At 45.9% G+C, this 25,713-nt stretch overlaps 1 protein-coding gene across 1 annotated transcript in view; it reads right to left on the reverse strand.

Moving 5' to 3' along the window:
• LOC141073041 (uncharacterized) overlaps positions 1-25,713 on the reverse strand; it is a 102,654-nt gene that overhangs the window by 33,112 nt on the left and 43,829 nt on the right. Inside the window, exon 3 of the mRNA XM_073560359.1 lies at positions 18,482-18,487. Coding sequence (XP_073416460.1) covers positions 18,482-18,487 — 6 coding nt within the window. The remainder of the gene's footprint in view (positions 1-18,481; positions 18,488-25,713) is intronic.

Here is a 25,713-nt window from a genome sequence, read left to right on the forward strand (position 1 = left end):
GTTGGGTTTGCACACATTCATGAAAAACCTGTTCCTAATGCAGACTTTGAGTTTCTTTTTTGTAGATGGCCCCAGATACCACCAGGATGGACGATTCTACACTGGCTATGCAGTAGTATCCTCACATGAGGTAATCCGAGCGGAACCACTCTCTCCTCACATGTCGGCGCAGGAGGCAGAGTTGAAGGCACTCACTGAGGCGTGTAGAGCCGCTGCAGGTAAAGTCGCTAATATTTTCACAGATTCGAAGCCCATTAAAAATGCAGAGCTGGTGAAACAATTGATGGAGGCATTGATGTTACCAGTCCAGGTTGGCATTGTCAAGGTAAAAGCACACACAAAGGTGACTCCGTGGAGGTAGAGGGCAATAGAAGGGCGAACGAGGCTGCTAAAATAGCACAAGGCGGCCTAGAGAGAGCAGTGGACGGTGGCGGGGAGTCAGCGTATTCCAGCCACATTGGGTCTAGATGTCCTGAAATCCCTCCAGCATAAAGCTGCCCAAACAGAGAAGGTACACCGGGGGAGACTGGGAGCTGAGCTGAACTCAAATGGAGTATGGGAGAATAAGGATAAAATGTGCCCACCAAAGTCCCTGTTCCCAATCATGGCGCAAGCAGCACATGGCCCCAATCACACCTCAAAAAGTCACATGTGTGCCATGGTAGATGCCTTCTGGATCGCTCCTGGTTTCAGTTACGCAGCCGCGAAACTTGTACAATCATGCCTCATCTGTGCACAGCACAACCCAGGTAAAACAGTAAAAGTCCCTAAGAAAGCGACACCTAGGCCTCTCTACCCGTTTCAGAGACGGCAGATTGACGACATACAGCTACCAAGGTAGGAGTGTATGCAAATATCCTAGTATGTGTAGATCTCTTCTCTGGGTGGCCGGAAGCCTATCCGGTAAAACGTGCAAATGCTAAAATGACTACAGACAAACTGATGAAAGAACTGATCTGCAGGTATGGTGTCCCAGAAACCACAGAAACAGATAGGGGTGCACACTTCACGGGAGAAATAAAGAGGGAAGTCATGCAGGCCCCGGGTGTACAGCAAACATTTCATACACCATATAGGCCACAAGGTAGTGGGAAAGTGGAAAGACTAAATGGGACACAAACTGAAAATTCAAAAGACCATGGCAGACACAGGAAAGAGCTGGGTGGAGTGCTTGCCTCTTGCACTCTTTTCAGTCAGACACACTCCAAATAGAAACACAGGCTTGTCTCCTTCTGAAGTCCTGAGACTTAGAGATCAGTATGATAAAGACAATGATCGTACTAAAGATGGTTGGTGGTCAGACACTTTCTCCTTTCTTAATCCAGCTAATTGGTTTAAGGGTATTGGAGGCTGGATAGCTGGGATTATACTAAGTTTATTACGTATTGCCGTTTGTCTCCTTATAATATATGTGCTATTGAAACTTGTTTTTTGGTGTCTCTCTGTATGCAAGAAAAGATGTAGAAATAGATAAGGAAGTTTGACTGTAAACAACAAGAATTTAACTATTATTCCTTTGAGTCCTAGGTTGACATCTCATTTCTGGCATGAAGGAGCGTACTCTTGCAATGATGGACGTGGCTTCAGTATCTGGGGGATGGAGAAGGTAGAAGACCTGTCTCCCTTGGGCAACCCGTCGGCCTGGGATAGTACCTGGTGAACGAGCCACTATCCGCTGTTGTTGCAGGATCCAGTGTTCCAGATTGTGGAAAATGAAGATGTCAAAGGGGGGAATGATAAGAACTGAATGAGTTAAATGAATTCTGCTGAACTTTATCTTTTCTTCGAGGAGATGTCTCAGACATCTCCCTTGTGAACCAAGGTCAAATATTTCCTGCTTACATGGCAAAGCTGTTGTAGAAGTAACTATTTTTCTTTTCTTTATTGCGCATGTCTGTAAATATCTAAATTCCTTATCATAAAAGGGGAAAGCTTGACTGAGGGGGGCAGAGGCGCTCAGCAGGCATCCCGAGTTGTATTATACAGCTTGTGTCTGTGTAATTCTTCTCGACGGGGCAATCAATTAGAGACATATGGTGTCCTACACACAAGAACATCGGTCCTTCAGATGAAAGAAGTATCTGAGGGATCCCGACACCTTCTACCTTGAATTTTTTTAATACCTTTTCTAAGTCCCTTGCTGCACTTCTCCATATCTATCCTCAATTATATCACATAACCAATTTCCCTCTTCAGGTGTCTTTCCCTGACTGTTCCCCATCTTTCTATCCTGTTTCTCTTGTTTCTTCCTGTTAGTCCCCTGCCTTAGGTGGTGTATTGGGTAAGCTCAAGACTAGGCGTGAAGGAAGGAGCATAGAGCTCCGAAACGCGTGTCAGGGTGACGCTGGCACATCCTCTGCCCTCATCTCCTCTCCCTATTGCCGTTTGGCTAAACTAGGTATGTTCAACTATACATATACTGAGAGTTTATAGAGTGCCTTTATATGTCAGCACCGATCTGTGTTATCTCATTTATTATTATGATCTCTTGAGATGTCTGCAGTTTGTGTCAGCATCTTGGGCTTTTAGCCAATTTTCACATCGTGGTGATTCGCTATTTCATCTGTATGTTTTTTATAATAAAGAATCTTTTTATGGATATTTCATAATAATTTTGGGACTTGTTGTCGCTCTTTTTTCTGTTTGGTTTGTCACAACGCTAGTGTGAACGCAGCCCCACTCGTGCAGCCCCTAACCAGGTGCCCCATGTTATATACATGCTCCCAATACATTTTATTATCATTACCACACTGTAACACAGGGCACAAGCCCTTCTAGTGAGGCGGGAAAGATCCCTGTATGACAGAGCAGCATGCGGGCATAGTCTATATTATGTCTGCAGACTGGACCCATACAGTTTCATCACTTTCCCATAGCACATCCCTCACTTCCGAGCATCTGTGCCGCAACACGGATCCCTGCACACGGAAGCACACGGTTCCATGTTGTCCTGGATCCGTGCTCCATAGAGCTCCATGTTAATTCCACACGTGTAGCCGCAGATCCGTGCGTCACCCTGTGCCTCGTGTTTTTCAGATGACACAAAACTGCAACAAGTTGCGTTTTTGTGCATCTGATAAAATATGCAGACATGCGGATCTGTGGGAAAACGGTGACAACTGGAAGCACACGCGAGTCCCATCCGTCACCACTGAAAGTCAATGGAGACGAAAACGGATCCGTGTGCATCCAAAATATGCAAGTGTGAGACCAGCGTAACCCTATAAGGCCATGTGCACACGGTGCGGATTCTGCTGCGGATCCGCAGCGTTTCAGGCTCTGCGGGTCCGCAGCAGATTTAGGTGCGTTGTACAGTACCATTGTTTTCAATGGTAAACTGAAAAATGCTGTGCACATGCTGCAGATTTTTCCACGCGGATTTGCTGCGGGTTCAAATCCACAGCATGGCAACTCTTTGTGCGGAATCCGCTGCGGTTTCACACCTCCATTGTAGAGGTGTCAAACTGCAGGGCTAAACCGCAGGGCTAATCCGCAGGTCTTTTTTACCTGCAGATTTTTCCAAATCCGCAGCACCAAAAATTATGTGTGCACATGGCCTAATGATTGGGGCTGGACCTAGATCTCTGCACAGTTTTGCCTGAAATCACTTTATTATATTGCTTACCCTACCCTCAGCAAGAACTGACGCTTCTCCCTTCAGGCTGTGTGCCCACGTAGCGATTTTTAAGCGTTTTTGCGGCGATTTTCAGCGCGAAAACGTTTAAAAATCATGTACAGAACGCCCCCCATGCATTCCTATGGCATTCCGCACATGCTGTGCTAATGCTGCGCTTTTTTCCGCGGCGGAATCGCATCGCGGAAAAAATCGCAGCATGCTCATTCTTTTGTGCGGAATCGCAAAGAATTGCGGCGATTCCGCACCCATAGGAATGCATGAGAATCGCTTACTTCCCGCATGTGGCTATGCCCACCATGCGGGAAGTTAAGCGTCTCATGTGCGGTTGGTACCCACGGTGTGGAGGAGAGGAGACTGTCCTCCAGGCCCTGGGTACCATACCCCTGTAAAAAAAAGAATAAAAAATAAAAAATCGGGGTATATTTACCTTCCGGTGTCCCACGCTGCATTCCCGGCCTAAGCGTTCCCAGTAATGACATGGTCTCGCAAGATCGCTATAGCAACGCGAGACTACGTCATCACAGGTCTCGCAAGGCATTACTGGGAACGCTGTGGCCCGGGATTGCAGCATGGGACGCCGGAAGGTAAATATACCCCGATTTTTTTTATTTTTTTTAGCATTTTAACATCCTATCTTTTACTATTGATGCCGCATAGGAGGCCTCAATAGTAAAAACCTGGTCACACTTGTCAAACACTATGTTTGACGAGTGTGACCAACCTGTCAATCACTTTCCAAGCGATGCTTCAAATCGCTTGGAAAGTGCTTGAAAATCGCGAACATAATCGCGGTAAAATCGCGGTGAAATCGCGCGGAAAAAAACGCGCGATTTCTGGGAAGGAGTCCGGTTTTTAGTGAGCGTTTTAAAACGCTACGTGGGCCCATAGCCTTAGGGTTCCTGTCCTGAATCCTCCTCACTCACTCAGTGCTGCACTGCTGCTGAGCTGAGTCGGCTGACTTTAACTAATAGTATACTATAGTATAGTATATGTGAGAATCTACATGAGACCAATGTGCTGAGTCACTTGAGTTTAACCCCTCTACAGTCACATGCCATATACTGTATGCCATGCATGCATGTCTGAAGCTAGGAGGAGTATATCACTTTAAGGCTGTGTGCCCACGATGCGTTTCGTTAAGCGTTTCCGCAGCGTTTGTGCCAGATCAGACGCTGCAGAAATGCTTAAAAGATGCATCAAATTAATTAGCATGCGTTTTTGGCTTTTTGTGCCAATGCATGCGGTTTTAACCGCTCAGGAATCGCTTTAGCCATCCCCAATGTTCCCAGAAATCGCGTGTCAAAAACGCGTCAAAAACCGTGCAAGAAACGCGCAGAAAAATACACGCATTTTATGGGAAAGGGGATCCTTTTCCTAAGCGTTTAAAAACGCTAGCGTGGGCACATAGCCTAAATATTTCCACTCACTCCATTCCAGCACAGACAGCACACATTTCCCTCTCTGTCTCCTGACAGCTCCGCCTCCTCCCAGATGAGTCACTGCCACTGCCTGGCGTCAAAAAGAAAAGAAAAAAAAAAGAACCGGCTCGTTCACAGTGCAGAGCCGGCTCATTTCGTTCCCAGCGGGGAGCCGGCTCTTTGAATCGGATCGTTCATGAAGGACACATCACTACTCCAGATCCTGTCAGCAGCCCATACAGTCCAGATGGTTTACTGCTGAATACACTAGAATGAACGCCCTCCCCTTAGTGAATACAAGGGGGGGGTCGCATGATAACGCGGCTCCCATAACTAATAATTTGATGGTGTTCAGTTGGTTTTTTAAGCTTTGGTTCACAAAGAGTTAATGTTTCAGTAAGCTGTGATATTTCATGAGCAGGTTCCCTGTTGTTAGGCAGATTTGGCTTCCGTCTCTTTTTTTGAGCTTGTTTGATTGGCTGACAGAGTATGAGCGGGAACAATTTGTGGTATATAATCAGCTGTTTGTGAAGATTCCAAGATCCCTCCCTCCCGCCCTGATAAAGAATATTTCACTGTATTGTCCTGTCGTTTATTTGTGAGATAATCTCCCTGTTTTAGGGAGGATTGGGTCATGAGAGTAATAATTTTATTCAGTGATGGAGATATTTAATGGTTTTAATGGTTATGATGAAATAAAATTGGTTGTTGAGCAAGGCCTCTTTCACACTTCAGTTTTTTACAATCAGTCACAATCCGCCAGGTTTTGAAAAAAAACGGATCCTCAATTTTCTTTTGAGGATCCGTTTTTTTCCCCATTGACTTCCATTATTGGCGGATTGTGACGGATTGCCGTCCGTTGCATCCGTTTCTTTTGCGGATCCGCCAAAAGTTCCTGTCCGTTACCATCCTCAAAGATTTCAAAACGGAGCTTGCAACGTTCTTCTCTGTGGCGGATCCTCCAGACAGTCATTTAACCCGAAATTCTTTCTGGGTGCCGGACAAAAAAAAAAAAATCTCTCTCTCTCTCGTCGGATCCGTCAAAAAAACGGACGGGTGCCATCCGTTGTCATCAGTAATAAAACGGATCCGCCATCCGTCCTTTTGGCGGATTATAACTGATGCAAAAAACTGAAGTGTGAAAGAGGCCTTACTCAGAATAAACGCCACGGCCATTTTATGCCAAACTTAGAACTCGGTGTCCTGTGTCCTTTTTTCTTATGTATGAGAGTGGGGCCTGTGTTATCATGTATGAGCTCCTTCCAGGTTCCCACTGCAGCCCATACAGTCTAGCTGAGGGAAGAAAGAAGGAGCAAGAGATGGAAGATGAGAGAGACAGGAGGGATGAGAGAGAGACAGCAGGGAAAAGAGAGACAGGAGGGAAGAGAGAGAGACAGGAGGGAAGAGAGAGACAGGAGGGAAGAGAGAGACACAGGAGGGAAGAGAGAGAGAGACAGGAGGGAAGGGAGAGAGAGAGACAAGAGAGAAGAGAGAGACAGGAGGGAAGAGAGAGACACAGGAGGGAAGAGAGAGACACAGGAGGGAAGAGAGAGACACAGGAGGGAAGAGAGAGAGACATGAAGGAAGGGAGAGACAGGAAGGAAGGAAGAGAGAGAGACAGGAGGGAAGGGACAGACAGGAGGGAAGAGAGAGAGACAAGAGGTACGAGAGAGACAGGAGGGAAAATAGAGAGAGAGACAGGAGGGAAGGGAGAGAGAGAGAGAGAGACAGGAGGGAAGGGAGAGAGAGAGACAGGAAGGAAGAGAGCGAGAGACAGGAAGGAAGAGAGAAAGAGACAGGAAGGAAGAGAGAAAGAGACAGGAGGGAAGAGAGACAGACAGGAGGGATGAGAGAAAGAGACAGGCGGAATGAGAGAGAGACAGGAGGGAAAAGAGAGAGAGACAGGAGGGAAGAGAGAGACAGGAGGGAAGAGAGAAGAACAGGAGGGAAGAGAGAGAGACAGGAGGGAAGAGAGAGAGACAGGAGGGAAGAGAGAGAGACAGGAGGGAAGAGAGAGAGACAGGAAGAAAGCGAGGGAGACAGGAAGGAAGAGAGAGAGACAGGAGGGAAGAGAGAGAGAGAGTGACAGGAGGGAAGAGAGAGAGACAGAGGGAAGAGAGAGAGACAGGGAAGAGAGAGAGACAGAGGGAAGAGAGAGAGACAGGAAGGAAGAGAGAGAGACTGTCACTTCAAGAGACTGTCTGATCTCCTCCCAGACTTCACCTCCATGGAGGGGGAAGAGAACCTGCCGATAATACTGGGGAAGAGGAAGGTGCAGCGGCCATAGCAGCGGAATATGTCAGTGCCTGCCACAGACTAAGAGGAGACTGATATGTCATGGACTCCTGTACCCCACCCCGGACATGCCACTATCCTCTAACAGGAGCCTGATGTATCCTGGACCTCTATATACCCCCTACCCCGTCCCCCTATTTTTACCATTTGCTTTGGCAATGCTAATATGTGCTTAGTCCTGCCAATAAAGCTCATTTGAATTTGAGAGACAGGAGAAAAGAGAGAGAGAGACAGGAGGGAAGAGACAGACAGGAGGTAAGAGAGAGAGACAGGAGGGAAGAGAGGAGGTGAGAGAGAGACAGGAGGGAAGAGACAGGAGGTAAGAGAGGAGGTGAGAGAGAGACAGGAGGGAAGAGACAGACAGGAGGTAAGAGAGTAGGGAAAAGAGACAGGAGGGAAGAGAGAGACAGGAGGTAAGAGACAGACAGGAGGTAAGAGAGAGTAGGGAAAAGAGACAGGAGGTAATAGAGACACAGGAGGGAAGAGTGAGAGAGACACAAGAAAAGATATACAGGAGGTGAGAAAAACAGGAAATAAGAGAGACAGCAGACAACAGAGAAGAGGTAAAAGAGACAGACAGGAGATGAGAGACAGGACGCAAGAGAGAGTGACATCTCCATTTTCTGTACTCGGAGAGTTCTCACTGTGTTATCTGTGATGTTGCATTACTTGTTTGGGTTGGAGATTAGGTGGCAAAACCTACGTGACCCTGACTCTACCAACGCAGTGGACAGACCCTATTGCAGAGGTGGGCTTAGCTGGAAATGGGGGGGAGCAGAGGGACAGATGCCTGTCCGGTAGGTTGTCTATCAATTGTTCAGGGCCATGTGACCCCATGTACTGCAAATGGAGGCTGTATACAGAAGGGCTGAGCAGTGACGTACTGCAGGGTAGGATTGTATATAGAGGGGCTGAGCAGTGACGTACTGCAGGGTAGGGTTGTATATAGTGGGGCTGAGCAGTGACGTACTGCAGGGTAGGGTTGTATATAGAGGGGCTGAGCAGTGACGTACTGCAGGGTAGGGTTGTATATAGAGGGGCTGGACAGTGACGTACTGCAGGGTAGGGTTGTATATAGAGGGGCTGAGCAGTGATGTACTGCAGGGTAGGGTTGTATATAGAGGGGCTGAGCAGTGACGTACTGCAGGGCAGGGTTGTATATAGTGGGGCTGGACAGTGACGTACTGCAGGGTAGGGTTGTATATAGAGGGGCTGAGCAGTGACGTACTGCAGGGTAGGATTGTATATAGAGGGGCTGAGCAGTGATGTACTGCAGGGTAGGGTTGTATATAGTGGGGCTGAGCAGTGACGTACTGCAGGGTAGGGTTGTATATAGAGGGGGCTGAGCAGTGATGTACTGCAGGGTAGGATTGTATATAGAGGGGCTGGACAGTGACGTACTGCAGGGTAGGATTGTATATAGAGGGGCTGGACAGTGACGTACTGCAGGGTAGGGTTGTATATAGAGGGGCTGAGCAGTGACGTACTGCAGGGTAGGGTTGTATATAGAGGGGCTGAGCAGTGACGTACTGCAGGGTAGGGTTGTATATAGAGGGGCTGAGCAGTGACGTACTGCAGGGTAGGGTTGTATATAGAGGGGCTGAGCAGTGACGTACTGCAGGGTAGGATTGTATATAGAGGGACTGAGCAGTGACGTACTGCAGGGTAGGGTTGTATATAGGGGGCTGAGCAGTGACGTACTGCAGGGTAGGGTTGTATATAGAGGGGCTGGACAGTGACGTACTGCAGGGTAGGATTGTATATAGAGGGGCTGAGCAGTGACGTACTGCAGGGTAGGGTTGTATATAGAGGGGCTGAGCAGTGACGTACTGCAGGGTAGGGTTGTATATAGAGGGGCTGAGCAGTGACGTACTGCAGGGTAGGATTGTATATAGAGGGGCTGAGCAGTGACGTACTGCAGGGTAGGGTTGTATATAGAGGGGCTGAGCAGTGACGTACTGCAGGATAGGATTGTATATAGAGGGGCTGAGCAGTGACGTACTGCAGGGTAGGATTGTATATAGAGGGGCTGGACAGTGACGTACTGCAGGGTAGGATTGTATATAGAGGGGCTGAGCAGTGACGTACTGCAGGGTAGGGTTGTATATAGAGGGGCTGAGCAGTGACGTACTGCAGGGTAGGGTTGTATATAGAGGGGCTGAGCAGTGATGTACTGCAGGGTAGGGTTGTATTTAGAGGGGCTGAGCAGTGATGTACTGCAGGGTAGGGTTGTATTTAGAGGGGCTGAGCAGTGACGTACTGCAGGGTAGGGTTGTATATAGAGGGGCTGAGCAGTGACGTACTGCAGGGTAGGGTTGTATACAGAGGGGCTGAGCAGTGACATACTGCAGGGTAGGATTGTTCATAGAGGGAGGTGAGCAGTGACATACTGCAGGGTAGGGTTGTATATAGAGGGGCTGAGCAGTGACGTACTGCAGGGTAGGGTTGTATATAGAGGGAGCTGAGCAGTGACGTACTGCAGGGTAGGGTTGTATACAGAGGGGCTGAGCAGTGACATACTGCAGGGTAGGGTTGTATATAGAGGGGCTGAGCAGTGACGTACTGCAGGGTAGGGTTGTATATAGAGGGAGCTGAGTAGTGACGTACTGCAGGGTAGGGTTGTATACAGAGGGGCTGAGCAGTGACATACTGCAGGGTAGGATTGTATATAGAGGGGCTGAGCAGTGACGTACTGCAGGGTAGGGTTGTATATAGAGGGAGCTGAGCAGTGACGTACTGCAGGGTAGGGTTGTATACAGAGGGGCTGAGCAGTGACATACTGCAGGGTAGGATTGTTTATAGAGGGAGCTGAGCAGTGACGTACTGCAGAGTAGGGTTGTATATAGAGGGGCTGAGCAGTGACGTACTGCAGGGTAGGATTGTATATAGAGGGAGCTGAGCAGTGACGTACTGCAGGGTAGGGTTGTATATAGAGGGGCTGAGCAGTGATGTACTGCAGGGTAGGGTTGTATATAGAGGGGCTGATCAGTGACGTACTGCAGGGTAGGGTTGTATATAGAGGGGCTGAGCAGTGACGTACTGCAGGGTAGGATTGTATATAGAGGGAGCTGAGCAGTGACGTACTGCAGGGTAGGGTTGTATATAGAGGGGCTGAGCAGTGACGTACTGCAGGGTAGGATTGTATATAGAGGGGCTGAGCAGTGACATACTGCAGGGTAGGATTGTTTATAGAGGGAGCTGAGCAGTGACGTACTGCAGGGTAGGGTTGTATATAGAGGGGCTGAGCAGTGACGTACTGCAGGGTAGGATTGTATATAGAGGGAGCTGAGCAGTGACGTACTGCAGGGTAGGGTTGTATATAGAGGGGCTGAGCAGTGACGTACTGCAGGGTAGGATTGTATATAGAGGGGCTGAGCAGTGACATACTGCAGGGTAGGATTGTTTATAGAGGGAGCTGAGCAGTGACGTACTGCAGGGTAGGGTTGTATATAGAGGGGCTGAGCAGTGACGTACTGCAGGGTAGGGTTGTATATAGAGGGGCTGAGCAGTGACATACTGCAGGGTAGGATTGTTTATAGAGGGAGCTGAGCAGTGACGTACTGCAGGGTAGGGTTGTATATAGAGGGGCTGAGCAGTGACGTACTGCAGGGTAGGATTGTATATAGAGGGAGCTGAGCAGTGACGTACTGCAGGGTAGGGTTGTATATAGAGGGGCTGAGCAGTGACGTACTGCAGGGTAGGATTGTATATAGAGGGGCTGAGCAGTGACGTACTGCAGGGTAGGGTCGTATACAGAGGGGCTGAACAGTGACGTACTGCAGGGTAGGGTCGTATACAGAGGGGCTGAGCAGTGATGTACTGCAGGGTAGGATTGTATATAGAGGGGCTGGGCAGTGACGTACTGCAGGGTAGGATTGTATATAGAGGGGCTGAGCAGTGACATACTGCAGGGTAGGGTTTTATACAGAGGGGTTGAGCAGTGATGTACTGCAGGGTAGGATTGTATATAGAGGGGCTGGGCAGTGACGTACTGCAGGGTAGGATTGTATATAGAGGGGGCTGAGCAGTGATGTACAGCAGGGTAGGGTTGTATACAGAGGGGCTGAGCAGTGATGTACTGCAGGGTAGGATTGTATATAGAGGGGCTGGGCAGTGACGTACTGCAGGGTAGGATTGTATATAGAGGGGCTGAGCAGTGACGTACTGCAGGGTAGGGTTGTATACAGAGGGGCTGAGCAGTGATGTACTGCAGGGTAGGATTGTATATAGAGGGGCTGGGCAGTGACGTACTGCAGGGTAGGGTTGTATATAGAGGGGCTGAGCAGTGATGTACTGCAGGGTAGGATTGTATATAGAGGGGCTGGGCAGTGACGTACTGCAGGGTAGGATTGTATATAGAGGGAGCTGAGCAGTGATGTACAGCAGGGTAGGTTTGTATATAGAGAATCATAGAATGGTAGAGTTGGAAGGGACCTCCTGGGCCATCTGGTCCAACCCCCTGCTTAAAGCAGGATTCGCTAAATTATCCCAGTCAGATGTCTGTCCAGCCTCTGTTTGAAGACTTCCATTGAAGGAGAACTCACCACTTCTCGTGGCAGCTTGTTCCACTCATTGATCACTCTAACTGTCAAAAAGTTTTTTCTAATATCTAATCTGTGTCTCCTCCCATTCAGTTTCATCCCATTGCTTCTAGTCTTTCCTTGTGCAAATGAGAATAAAGTTGATCCTTCTACAATGTGACAGCCCTTTAGATATTTGTAGACAGCTATTAAGTCTCCTCTCAGTCTTCTCTTTTGCAAACTAAACATTCCCAAATCCTGCAACCTTTCCTCATAAGACAGGGTTTGCAGACCGGTCACCATTCTGGTCGCTCTTTTCTGAACCTGCTCCAGTTTGTTGATGTCTTTTTTAAAATGTGGTGCCCAAAACTGGACACAATATTCCAGATGAGGTCTGACCAAAGAGGAGTAGAGGGAAATAATGACTTCACGTGATCTAGACTGTATGCTTCTGTTAATACATCCTAGAATTGCATTTGCCTTTTTTGCTGCTGCATCACACTGTTGACTCATATTCAGTCTGTGATCTATTAGTATACCCAAGTCTTTTTCACATGTGCTGTCGCTTAGCCCTATTCCTCCCATTCTATATATGCTTTTTTCATTTTTATTGCCCAGATGTAGTACTTTGCATTTCTCCCTGTTAAAAACCATTCTGTTAGTTGCTGCCCACTTCTCCAGTTTATTTATATCTTTTTGAATCCTCTCTCTCTCTTCTCTAGTATTAGCTATCCCTCCTAGCTTTGTGTCATCAGCAAATTTAATCAGTTTACCCTCAATTCCTTCATCTAAGTCGTTGATAAAGATGTTGAACAATACAGGGCCCAGGACAGAGCCCTGTGGTACCCCACTTGAGACATTCTTCCAACTGGATGGGCAGCCATATACGACCACTCTTTGGGTCCGATCACTAAGCCAGTTATGAATCCACCCAACAGTTGCCTTGTCCATTCCATACTTAGTCATTTTTTCAATAAGGATTGTATGAGAGACTTTGTCAAATGCTTTGCTGAAGTCAAGATATACTATATCTACAGCATTTCCTTGATCCACCCAATCAGTGATACCGTCATAGAAGGAAATTAAGTTAGTTTGACATGACTTATTAGTTACAAACCCATGCTGACTCTGTTTAATCACTTCATTCTTATCCAGGTATTGATATACATGTTGTTTAATAATTTGTTCAAAGATCTTTCCTGGTATAGAAGTCAGACTCACCGGCCTATAGTTGCCTGGGTCCACCTTCTTCCCCTTTTTGAAGATAGGAACAACATTTGCTTTTCTCCAGTCTTCTGGCACTTCTCCTGTTCTCCAAGAATTTTCAAAGATTATGGAGAGGGGTTCAAAAATTTCTTCTGCTATCTCCTTCAGTACTCTGGGGTGTAATTCATCTGGACCTGGAGACTTGAATTCATTTAGGTTAGCTAAGTGTTTCCTCACTATCTTTCTGTTTATAGATATCCTGGATTCTTCTACTCCCTTAATAGGACAGTGAATAACAGTTGATGTTACATTTCCTTTCTGAGAGAAAACAGATGCAAAATAGGAATTTAAAAGTTCAGCCTTCTCAACATCCTGTCTTACCATTTCATCATTTTCATCTTGTAAAAATCCTATAGCATCTTTGACTTTTCTTTTACTTTTGACATATCCCCAAAATCCTTTATTATTGCTTTTGACATCTCTTGCAAGCCTCAATTCATTTTCAGCTTTAGATAATCTGATTTGTGCCCTGCAGGTTCTGCAGACAGCATTATATTCTTCTTTAGATATGCCTCCCTCTTTCCATTTTATAAACATTTTTTTCTTCCTTTTTAGCATGTGCTTAAGTTCTGTGTTCATCCATCCTGGTTTCCTTAAATGCTTCCTATTCTTCCCTCTTTTCGGAATTGTTAACAACTGTGCTTTGAGAATTTCATTTTTCAAGATTTCCCATCCTTCCTGGACATTTTTGTCTTTAAGGATATCCAGCCATTGGATCCCTCCAATTCTCTTTCTGAATCCCTTAAAATCTGCCTTTCTGAAATCTAACCTTGACGTCTGAGTCTTCACAGGTCTTCCGCCTCTAGTTATCCAAAGTTCTAAAATAGCATGGTCGCTACCTCCTAGGGTCCCAGCCACTTTTACCTCCTCAACCATTTCCTCCCTGTTTATATGGATTAGATCCAAGGTAGCAGTTCCCCTTGTTTTCTCCCTTACCTTTTGGAAGATAAAGTTGTCAGCAAGAGAGGATAAGAATTTCCTTGACCTGTTAGTTTTGCCTGAGAGAGATTCCCAACAAATGTCTGGATAGTTGAAATCTCCCATGACAACCATGTCATATTTTTTGGAGAACTTGGCCATTTGATGCATAAAGAGTTCATCCATATCTTCAGCTTGCACAGGCGGCCTGTAGTAAATGCCTACAATGGTGTCCTTTCCATTGTTCTGTCCTTGTATTCTTACCCAAACAGTTTCCACAGAACTCCCAGTCTCTGAAGCTTCAATCTCTGTGCAGATATACGCGTTTCTAACATACAATGCGACACCCCCTCCTCGTTTATCAAGTCTGTTTCTTGCAAATAAGTTGTATCCTTCTAGTCTTGTATTCCAATCATGTGTATTGTCCCACCAAGTTTCAGTGATTCCAATGACATCATATTTCTTTTCCTGTGTTAGTAGTTCCAATTCTCCTTGTTTGTTGCCCATGCTTTGTGCATTAGTATAGAAACATTTTAGTTTGTGATTGGTTTCTCTTTCTCCAATATTTTTATTAATTAGATTCTTTCGTCTTTGTTCTTCCTTTCCACTTCTAATAGCAGAGTTCTCAATAGCATTTGTCAGGTGTATGGCTTTTTCTGGCCTTTTGCTTCCCTTCCCATGTTGTTCTAGTTTAAAGCTCTCCTTACAAGTGTAGCAAGGCGACTTCCAAATACATGCTTTCCAGTCTTCGTAAGGTGCACCCCATCTCTAGCAAGTAGTCCATCGTATAAGTAGTTCATTCCGTGATCCAGAAATCCAAATCGTTGCTGACGGCACCATCGACGTAGCTAGTTGTTCACCTGCAGAATCTTATTCCACCTCCTTGTTCCATGGCCATCCACTGGGAGGATGGAAGAGAAGACCACCTGCGCTCCCAGTTCTTTCACTTTCTTGCCTAAGTCTTCAAAGGGGCTGAGCAGTGACGTACTGCAGGGTAGGATTGTATATAGAGGGGCTGAGCAGTGACGTACTGCAGGGTAGGGTTGTATATAGAGTGGCTGAGCAGTGACGTACTGCAGGGTAGGGTTGTATATAGAGGGGCTGAGCAGTGACGTACTGCAGGGTAGGGTTGTATATAGAGGGGCTGAGCAGTGACGTACTGGAGGGTAGGGTTGTATATAGAGGGGCTGAGCAGTGACGTACTGCAGGGTAGGGTTGTATATAGAGGGGCTGAGCAGTGACGTACTGCAGGGTAGGGTTGTATATAGAGGGGCTGAGCAGTGACGTACTGCAGGGTAGGATTGTATATAGAGGGGCTGAGCAGTGACGTACTGCAGGGTAGGATTGTATATAGAGGGGCTGAGCAGTGACGTACTGCAGGGTAGGATTGTATATAGAGGGGCTGAACAGTGACGTACTGCAGGGTAGGGTTGTATATAGAGGGGCTGAGCAGTGACGTACTCTAGGGTAGGATTGTATATAGAGGGGCTGAGCAGTGACGTACTGCAGGGTAGGATTGTATATAGAGGGGCTGAGCAGTGACGTACTGCAGGGTAGGATTGTATATAGAGGGGCTGAGCAGTGACGTACTGCAGGGTAGGGTTGTATATAGAGGGGCTGAGCAGTGACGTACTGCAGGGTAGGGTTGTATATAGAGGGGCTGAGCAGTGACGTACTGCAGGGTAGGATTGTATATAGAGGGGCTGAGCAGTGACGTACTGCAGGGTAGGATTGTATATAGAGGGGCTGAACAGTGACGTACTGCAGGGTAGGGTTGTATATAGAGGGGCTGAGCAGTGACGTACTGCAGGGTAGGATTGTATATAGAGGGGCTGAGCAGTGACGTACTGCAGGGTAGGATTGTATATAGAGGGGCTGAGCAGTGACGTACTGCATGGTAGGGTTGTATATAGAGGGGCTGAGCAGTGACGTACTCAGTGGTGGATTATAATGAGGTCAATCTGGGCGGTAGCCCAGGGCCCAGTAGTGTGGGGAGGCCCAGGAGCCCAGGGAAAATTGCCCCATTATAATCCGCCACCATAGTGCCACCCCCCCATGTACTGACCCTTTCCTCCCCCTCTCAGACCCACCTGCCACCGCAGCGCCAGCCCCTCACTGATAAATCCCTGCTCTGTGCGCACAGGACCTGTGATGAGGTCACAGGAGGGGAGGAGTCAGGGGTTACATGATCAGGGGTTTCAGTCGGAGGCCCCTGATCATGTGACCCTGACTCCTCCCCTCCTGTGACCTCATCACAGGTCCTGTGCACACAGCCATCAATGTATTGTATGCGGGACTCTGCTGTACTCCTTGTAATGGTGCTGGATGAGGAAAGTATGTGTATAATACTTATGTATGGTATAAGGACTTCAATGGCGTAGGGCAATGACGGCAGAGACACGCTTAGTGAAGCAAGTGATTTATATACAATTGTGCACAACAAACGTGGAAATACGTAACGGGTTCAGAGCACAGACATACAGCAGCACATAGCAAAAGGTTCAGCAAGGATGGTAAGTTATTAAGAGTCACTGAGTACGGAATATAACCGGGTATTGCAGGCAAAGTCCAGAGTGATAGGAACTGAAGGAGTTAAATTGAGTTCTGTCTATGTTGCATTCTCTTGTTTAAAACCTTATCTTTTCTTCGAGGAGATGTCTCAGACATCTCCCTTGTGAACCAAGGTCAAATACCTCTGCTTTTTCGCCTAAATGACTTTCTTTGTCGAAAACAAGTTGTAAAATCATTTGTACTGCGCATGTCTGTAAAAAGTTTAAATTCTTTACTATAAAAGACGGAAGCCTAACTGATAAGCCAGAGGCGTCTTGGAGGCATCCTGAGTTGTACCATACAGCTGGTGTTTGTATAGTTCTTCTCCACGGAGCTGATTTAATTAGAGACATATGATGCTTCACACCCAAGAACATCGGTCCTTCAGATGAAAGAGTAATCTGAGGGATCCCGACAGTTTCCTGGCGCCCGAAACAGGGACCTGATATAGGCACCTCTCCAAGACCACCCGGCTTACGGACCACTCCTGTTACTGATGAAATTGTGAACAGCAGACCTAAACACCTGGCCAGGTAAGAGATCAATTTTTCTCTTCTCTGCTCTTCATAATCTATCATTATAACTGAGGTCCGTATAAAGGGGAATCTAGTAGAGGAGGGGGCCGTAAAATCAGGTCCATATAAGAACTCTGAGGAAATCGGGTGTGACACGCATATGTAATTCCTGTATCCCTGTCCGAATGAGAGGCTGTTGCAGATTCTGCCTGTGCACAGCTATTTTTAGAAGAAGAACTGATGCAAATCATAACGGGTATGGTGATTGGACATTTGCAGGGACAACCCCAGACACAAACATAAAAAAGTTTCACCACTTCAAGAAGGGAGAACAGTGGTGGGTATTGTTAGCATTGAATACACATGTCCCATTGAGTGACACGCTGAGAGGTCTGACATTACGGAAGATAAGGCTGGGTGAACAGTTCATACTGCGCAGCCCGGACGGACAAGTTTTTCACAATAGACGATTCCGCACTAGGAATAGAGGAGGTTGTTGAGTGACTGCCTTGATTTGAAGGACTGTGGAAAGTAGAAAAATAAGCTGCACAGTAGGTATTCGTTCAAAGAGTGGTGATATTGCCTAACTGGGTCATGTGACTGCGTCCTTCCGGGGAGGTCACCGCCTAAGCTTAAATCAACACCCTTTACGGATAAACCTTGTGACAGATAAGAGTGTGATTGAATGAGCACAGGACTGTGAAATGAGCCTGTGACAAGATATGACTGAAGAACCCCGATAGATGGATACTTTGTTTACAATCCTGTGTGTTGTGGGAGTATTTCTGTTCGGATGCTACATAGCATATAAGTACACGAAACACGTAGTACACCGAGGAACAGACACTCCATTTAGCCTGTTAGCACCTTAGGAAGAAGGTAACGAGGTATAGTAGAGCCTAGTCTTGAGCTTACCCAATACACCACCTAAGGCAGGGGACTAACAGGAAGACAACAAGAGAGACAGGATAAGAATAAAAGATAAGATGGGGAACAGTCAGGGAAAGATACCTGAAGAAGGAGATTGGTTATGTGATATAATTGAGGATAGATATGGAAGACGTGCAGCAAGAGACCTAGAGAAGGTATTAAAAAAATTCAAGGTAAAAGGGAAAGAGGCTTTAAATGAGGATAAATGGAAAGAAATAAAAGACACAAAGTCAGGAAAAATTGCAGATGCGGGATGGGGGGAACAGGTTGAAGCATGTTTAAAATGTTCACAAGTTGCTCAGAGGGAAAAGTGGGCATATAATGAGAAGACAGGGAAATGGATACGTTCAAAGAAGGTCAGAAAGACAGATGACCCAGTGGAGGAAATGCGTGAGCCTCCACCCTATCCAATCCCTTTGTCAGTGCTACCACCAGTACCTATGGCTCCTGCCGCAACTCCCAGTTCACCCCCACCACCGTCCACTGGACTGTACCCTGATGTACAATCACCATCACCTGATAATGGCAATCCAGGATGGGTTTGTAGTAATTGTGGTCAACAAAATCCAGACTGGAGAAATACTTGCCTAGCCTGTGGAGCACCCCGTTACCACCACCCTAGCAGGTTAGCCCCTGTTAGGACTCAAAATACCCCTTTTAGAGAAGTGGATGACCAAGGTGTTACCCGCACCAGACATATTCAGACCCTTCATTACACTCCATGGTCTGCCCCAGAATGTATGGCATTATTGTCCAATGCTCCAGATCCAACTACCTTTCCTATGGCGTTTGCCCGATATATAAGACAGGTACTGACTGTACACAGAGGGACTTGGTTGGATGGGGAAGACCTATGTAGACTGAAATTACCATTAACTACCCAAGGGGAGTTCTCACACATTATCGGACCAAACAGACCGCCTGACGATGACCAAGAGGGTAACCTTCGAACTCAGGCTTCAAGAGAGCCTTTCTTAACCGCCCTTGATAATTTTATGCAGACAAAACAGAGACAGAGAGGTAACATGACAGCCATACCGCAGAAACCGGGACAATCAGTAACCGATTTCTTCCGGATATTGGAAACAGCTTTCCAAGATGAGGGTCTTGACACCAATAATGAGGGAGTATCGAGACTATTGGCAAAAGCCTTCATGGAAGGGTTACTCAAAGAAATACGAGATCCCCTGAAAATAAGCACCCCCGATTGGAGATCAGTACCTGATGCCCATGGATTAAGACAAAAAGCTATGGGAATTGAGCTAGATGTACAGGAAAGGAAGAATGCACCGCCAGCAAAAATAAGAGTAGCGGTGACTCAGTTTGATAATCAGGGAAATCCAATAAGTGGGGCTAGGAGGAGAACTTTTACATGTCACTATTGTAAGAAGCCAGGTCATTTCCAAAGAGATTGCCGTAAGAGGAAAGCGGATAGAGAATCTCAGCCTAGAAGGGAAGAACCTACTGACTGACTAAATGCAATTAGAATGAAACTCGACTCTAGGGAACCAGTAGTTAAAATTCAGGTAAATGGTAAAAAGGTACCCTTTCTATTAGATACCGGAGCAACCTCTTCGGTGGTCAATGACAAAGTAATAACTCCAGACCTCCTTTCAGAGTATTCGACTTTTGTCTCAGGATTCAGTGGACAATCTAGCCTAATTCCTTTTAGCAAAGCTTTAACAGTTAGGATAGGACCTAAAATGTTCCTGAATAAATTTTTGTTTGTCAAAAGAGCACCAATTTGCCTATTGGGAGTGGATGTACTAAAGAAATTGCAGGCAGATATCAAATTTGCTGAAGATGGTACAGTACATCTTACTATCCCAGATGAGGATGAGGATGCTCTTGAGGCTTGCATGATAATTCAAGCTCTCGAGTCACAAAATCCTGATGACACCACATCACAACCATGGGACCCAGCCCTAGACAAATTACCTGATACCTTATGGGCAAAAGGGAATGCGGATATTGGTTTACTTCCCGTGTCCCCAGTTGTGGTGGAGGTGCCCGCAGACACAAGATTGCCACAGCTGCGGCAGTACCCTATCAGTGCCCAACAAGAGGCTGCTATTGAGGCACAAGTCACTGATCTTGTAAACAATGGAGCATTGGTGTCAATTAAATCACAAGCTAATACGCCATTGTTTCCTGTCAAAAAGAAAGGAGGACCAGGTGATGCCCCGAAATATCGCATGGTACATGATCTGAGAGAGATAAATAAGGTTCTTGTTCCTTTGACACCAGTAGTACCTAACCCACACACGCTATTGGCGAAAATCCCTAGTCAATCGAAATGTTTTTCAGTGATTGATTTGTCAAACGCATTTTTCTCAGTGCCCCTCCACAAAAGCTGTTGGCATCTGTTCGCTTTTACATTTAAGGGCAAACAATATGCCTGGACCAGACTGCCACAGGGCATGCAGCATTCACCCACACTATACACGCAGGCATTGCAGTCTGTGTTGGCCGGCTGGCCACATCCACCTGATATTGTGCTCTTACAATATGTGGATGACCTGTTGCTTTGTGCACCTGATGAGGCTAACTGTAGAATCCATACACTTTCACTACTGATGTTTTTATCAGACAATGGATGTAAGGTCAACAGAGAAAAATTACAGTTTTGCCAACCAAAAGTCATATTCTTAGGACATTGTCTATCACATGGTACCCGACACTTAACCAATGACAGAATCACAATTGTACAACAAATGAAGGAACCGACAACCCATAAGCAGTTGAGAGCATTTTTGGGTTTAGTTTCGTCTTGCCGCCAATGGGTCATACATGCTAGTGAACACATGCAGCCACTGTATGATTGCATCAACACAACACCTTTCCAACTGACTGACATTGCACGAGACTCATTCCAGTATCTGAAGAAGGCCATAGTGTCAGCCCCAGCATTAGGTATACCTAACTATGATATACCCTTTCAACTGATGGCCGCTGAAATCAGAGGGCATGCTACTGGCATTTTGACACAGAAACATGACAAAAAGAATAGACCTCTTGCATACTATTCTGCCAAACTAGACTCAGTAGCACAGGGAACACCATCCTGTGTTAGAGCAGTCTCTGCAATCGCATTGCTACTTGACAAAGTTTCTGATATTGTACTGGATAACCCACTAACTGTCTGTACCACACATGATATATACGGTATCCTGAATCAGGTTTCTTCTAAACATATTTCTATGGCCAGACAACTCAGATTGCAATGTGCCTTGCTTATGCCTCCTAATGTTACGTTTACCAAAACTCAGAATCTGAATCTGGCTACATTGTTGCCAATTGCAGATTCTGAAGGGGGGGATATAGATGAGAACACATTATCGCTTTCTTTTGAGCCCCCACACGAGGTTGAACATGATTGCATAGAACTGATGCAGCAAGAAGTTGTTGGCTTGCCCAATGTCACAGACACACCATTGTCAAATCCAGACTTTGTACTTTTTGTGGATGGCAGCAGATATGCCGATGAAAGTGGAAAATTCCACACAGGATATGCGGTAGTGTCACCACATGAGACTATTGTAGCAAAGGCACTTCCACCCCACATGTCCGCACAAGAGGCTGAGCTGACAGCTCTGAATGAGGCATTAAAACTTTCCAAAGGAAAAACAGCAAATATCTACACTGACTCAAGATATGCCTTTGGGATAGTACATGATTTTGGGGTTTTGTGGCGCACAAGGGGTTTCATGACAGCAGCAGGAACACCCATAAAACATGCCACACTGATCAGAGACATCCTCGAGAATGTGGCCCAGACACAGGGGGTGGCCGTTATGAGGGTGCCAGCACACACCAGAAAAGACAACATGGAAGCAAAAGGCAACGAGAAAGCAGACCAGGCGGCGAAGCAAGCTGCCTTGGGGACTCCAGAAAAAGTAAACATAGTGCACAAGGATGCATCAGAATTGTTTACAGACTTACAAAAGTTCCAAGAAGACTCCGCTCAGACGGACAAGGAAACTTGGGAAAAGATGGGAGCTAAGAAGACGAACGGAATGTGGAAGAAAGATCAGAAGTACTGTTTGCCTAGGGTTTTGTACCCAAGGATGGCAGAAGCAGTTCACCTTCCAACTCACATGTCCGCCAATGGAATGACGCGCCTAGTCACGAAGGTTTGGATTGCTCCTGGGTTTGGGAAGGTGGCGCAGCTACACTGTACTACCTGTCCCATATGCCTAGCACACAATCCCGGACAGGTGGTGAAAACTCCACTGAAACACAGTCCTAGGCCGTTATATCCCTTCCAGAGACTACAGATCGACTACATTCAACTCCCCAGAAGTGGACCATATGAATATGTTCTGGTGTGTGTTGACATGTTCTCTGGATGGCCAGAGGCCTACCCGGTGAAAACGGCTACAGCTCGAGCTACTGCAAAGAAACTGGTGATGGAACTAATACCACGATTCGGTGTCCCTGAGACAATTGAATCAGACAGAGGTACACATTTCACTGCTGAGGTAATGCAAAATGTCATGCAAATGATAGGTGTAGAACAGGCATTTCATACACCCTACCACCCACAGAGTTCAGGGAAGGTAGAAAGAATGAACGGGACACTGAAATTGAAAATACAGAAAACCATGGAGCAGACCCATAGACCATGGCCAGAGTGTCTCCCATTAGCATTATTCTCAGTAAGGTACACACCCACGGGGAAAACTAAACTGTCACCCTTCGAGATACTGTTTGGAAGACCACCAAACACAGGGTTGTACTACCCACAGGTCTTAACACTTAATGTGGATAATTTGACAAGTTATGTAATCCAGTTGCAAAAGCATTTAACTCAAATGCATTCTCTAGTTTTCTCTTCCATTCCAGATCCAGACAGTGTGGAAGGAACTCATTGTCTACAACCTGGTGATTACGTATATGTCAAGAAACACTCCAGAAAGACCCTTGAACCCCGATATCAAGGACCTTACCAAGTACTCCTGACAACGCCTACTTCTGTTAAGTTGGAGGGACGACCAAACTGGATCCACGCATCACATTGCAAACTAGCCACAGGAATTAACAAAGCATAAGAGTGCATAATGTTTTGGTTTGGTTTTGTTGCATTTTCTGTAATAATGGTAGCTGCGTGGGATAGTTTAAATTCTCCAATGTCCTTGAATAATAAGTTTATACAACATCATGAAAAAATACTAAATGATTGGTCAAAAGACACTCAGTCTCCAGCAGATTGCTGGATCTGCACACATTCACCAGTATCAGCCACTAGTATTCCGTTCCTTGTTATTCCTGTGCCACCCGAGGAATTATTTGCCTGGACCAGTTGTTCTGATACACTTGCTAATAATGCCACAAATAATGTGAAGTTATGGAACACAACTGTCGGTATACCTATTGTGGGATGGGTAGGATACCCTTGGTGGCAGGGTAACCTTTCAGGAAGTAATACTCACCTTCAATATCTGGCATATAAAGGGGGGGCTTGGGTACCCAGGAATAGAACTCGATTAACCTACCTGGGGCAAATTCCAATGTATAGCCTACAAGTTAGTTTTAGTGCAACTTCTCACTCTACTGACGCCTTTAAGCCAATACTGCTAGAAAGAAGGTTGCATAATACGTCCTGGGAGTATTCCAATTTATTTCCCCAGGGCAATAATGAAACTTGTTTTAATATTTCAGGTAATATGCCTTGTAACGAGTTATCTGGATATGAGAAAGGAACTCCCACCTGTAGAAATCCCGATGTAGGGTATTGTAGCCCTTTAGGACAACTTCCAAATTGGTGTATGCTTCAGAATGTATCTGCGTTCATAGATTTAGTTCATAGACTGGTATTACAACATTCAGCCCTATGGGACCTACCTAGTGACATGTACTGGGTATGTGGAGACAATGCATATAAATGGTTGCCAGTAGGGGTAAGAGGTACTTGTACTCTGGGACGTTTGACTCCGGCTACCTTTATCGTTCCAAGCCAACAATTAGATATGAAGGCAATACCCAAACATACATTATACAAAAGAGCTGCTGATAATACACCTCGTCCCTCTGGGAGACCACATATAGTGCAGATGAGTGTGGCTAATAAAATTGTCAGCTCTATTTTTATTTATCCTATGATTACTCAAATGTGGGATAAATTAGTCAGGGCTACAGATTACTTAGATGACCAAATATGGGATATATTGGATATATTGAACACCACCGTTGCTGTCCAAAATCAGCTCATCATAGTCACTAATCAGCATACCATAGTATTAGATTATTTAACTGCAGCGCAAGGAGGTATGTGTCAAGTCATCGGACCAGCTTGCTGTCATTATATAGATCCCAACAGTAGTTTAAAGTTAAGATCAAAAATAGAGGATGTTCAAAGACTTAGAGATCAGTACGATAAAGACAATGATCGTACTAAGGATAGTTGGTGGTCAGATACATTCTCTTTTCTTAATCCAGCTAATTGGTTTAAGGGTATTGGAGGCTGGATAGCTGGGATTATACTAAGTCTATTACGTATTGTTGTTTGTATCTTCGTAATATATGTATTTTTTAAACTTGTTTTTTGGTGTTTTTCTGTATGTAAGAAAAAGTACAGGTATAGATGAAATAGATAAATTAATGACAGAACATATGCCAAAATTGATAACTGTTTTCTTTAGGTTTCAGGTTGACATCTCATTTCTGGCATGAAGGAGCGTACTCTTGTGATGACAGACGTGGCCTTAGTAACCAGGGGATGGAGAAGGTAAAAGAAGATGCCTGTCTCCCTCAGGCAACCCGTCGGCCTGGGATAGTACCTGGTGAACGAGCCACTATCAGCTGTCGTTGCAGGACCCAGTGTTCCAGATTGATGAAAAATGAAGATGTCAAAGGGGGGAATGATAGGAACTGAAGGAGTTAAATTGAGTTCTGTCTATGTTGCATTCTCTTGTTTAAAACCTTATCTTTTCTTCGAGGAGATGTCTCAGACATCTCCCTTGTGAACCAAGGTCAAATACCTCTGCTTTTTCGCCTAAATGACTTTCTTTGTCGAAAACAAGTTGTAAAATCATTTGTACTGCGCATGTCTGTAAAAAGTTTAAATTCTTTACTATAAAAGACGGAAGCCTAACTGATAAGCCAGAGGCGTCTTGGAGGCATCCTGAGTTGTACCATACAGCTGGTGTTTGTATAGTTCTTCTCCACGGAGCTGATTTAATTAGAGACATATGATGCTTCACACCCAAGAACATCGGTCCTTCAGATGAAAGAGTAATCTGAGGGATCCCGACAAGAGTATAACAAATGTCCAGCAGGATAATGTTCAGCGGGCACCGGGTAACAGCTACTAACCAGTATAGCAAACAGAAGTCCAGTTGTAGCGAGCCTCTGGTATGATGAGTCCGGTGGAGATCCAGTAAGGGGACCTTCAGTGGGCACAAACACTAACCGGGTACGGTAGCAAGAAGTCCAGTGGTATCCAGAGGTCCAGAGAGCTGAAGTCTCAAGCAGGAAGCAGGGTTGTTCCAGAGTCACAAGATCTGGGAGAGTGGCAGGGCAGGAGCACACCAGGAATCAATATACTCAAGCGATTTGCTTGTGCTTAGGGGCGGGTTTTTATGCAGCTGGGGAGGAAGTGATGTAAACGAAAACTCCATCTTAACTAAGGGCAGCTAAGAGGAAGTGATGCGACAGGACCGAAA

This window comes from Dendrobates tinctorius, unplaced genomic scaffold (genome assembly GCF_039654945.1).
Source record: "Dendrobates tinctorius isolate UK_male_01 unplaced genomic scaffold, ASM3965494v1 ptg000295l, whole genome shotgun sequence".
Taxonomy (NCBI): Eukaryota; Metazoa; Chordata; class Amphibia; order Anura; family Dendrobatidae; genus Dendrobates; species Dendrobates tinctorius.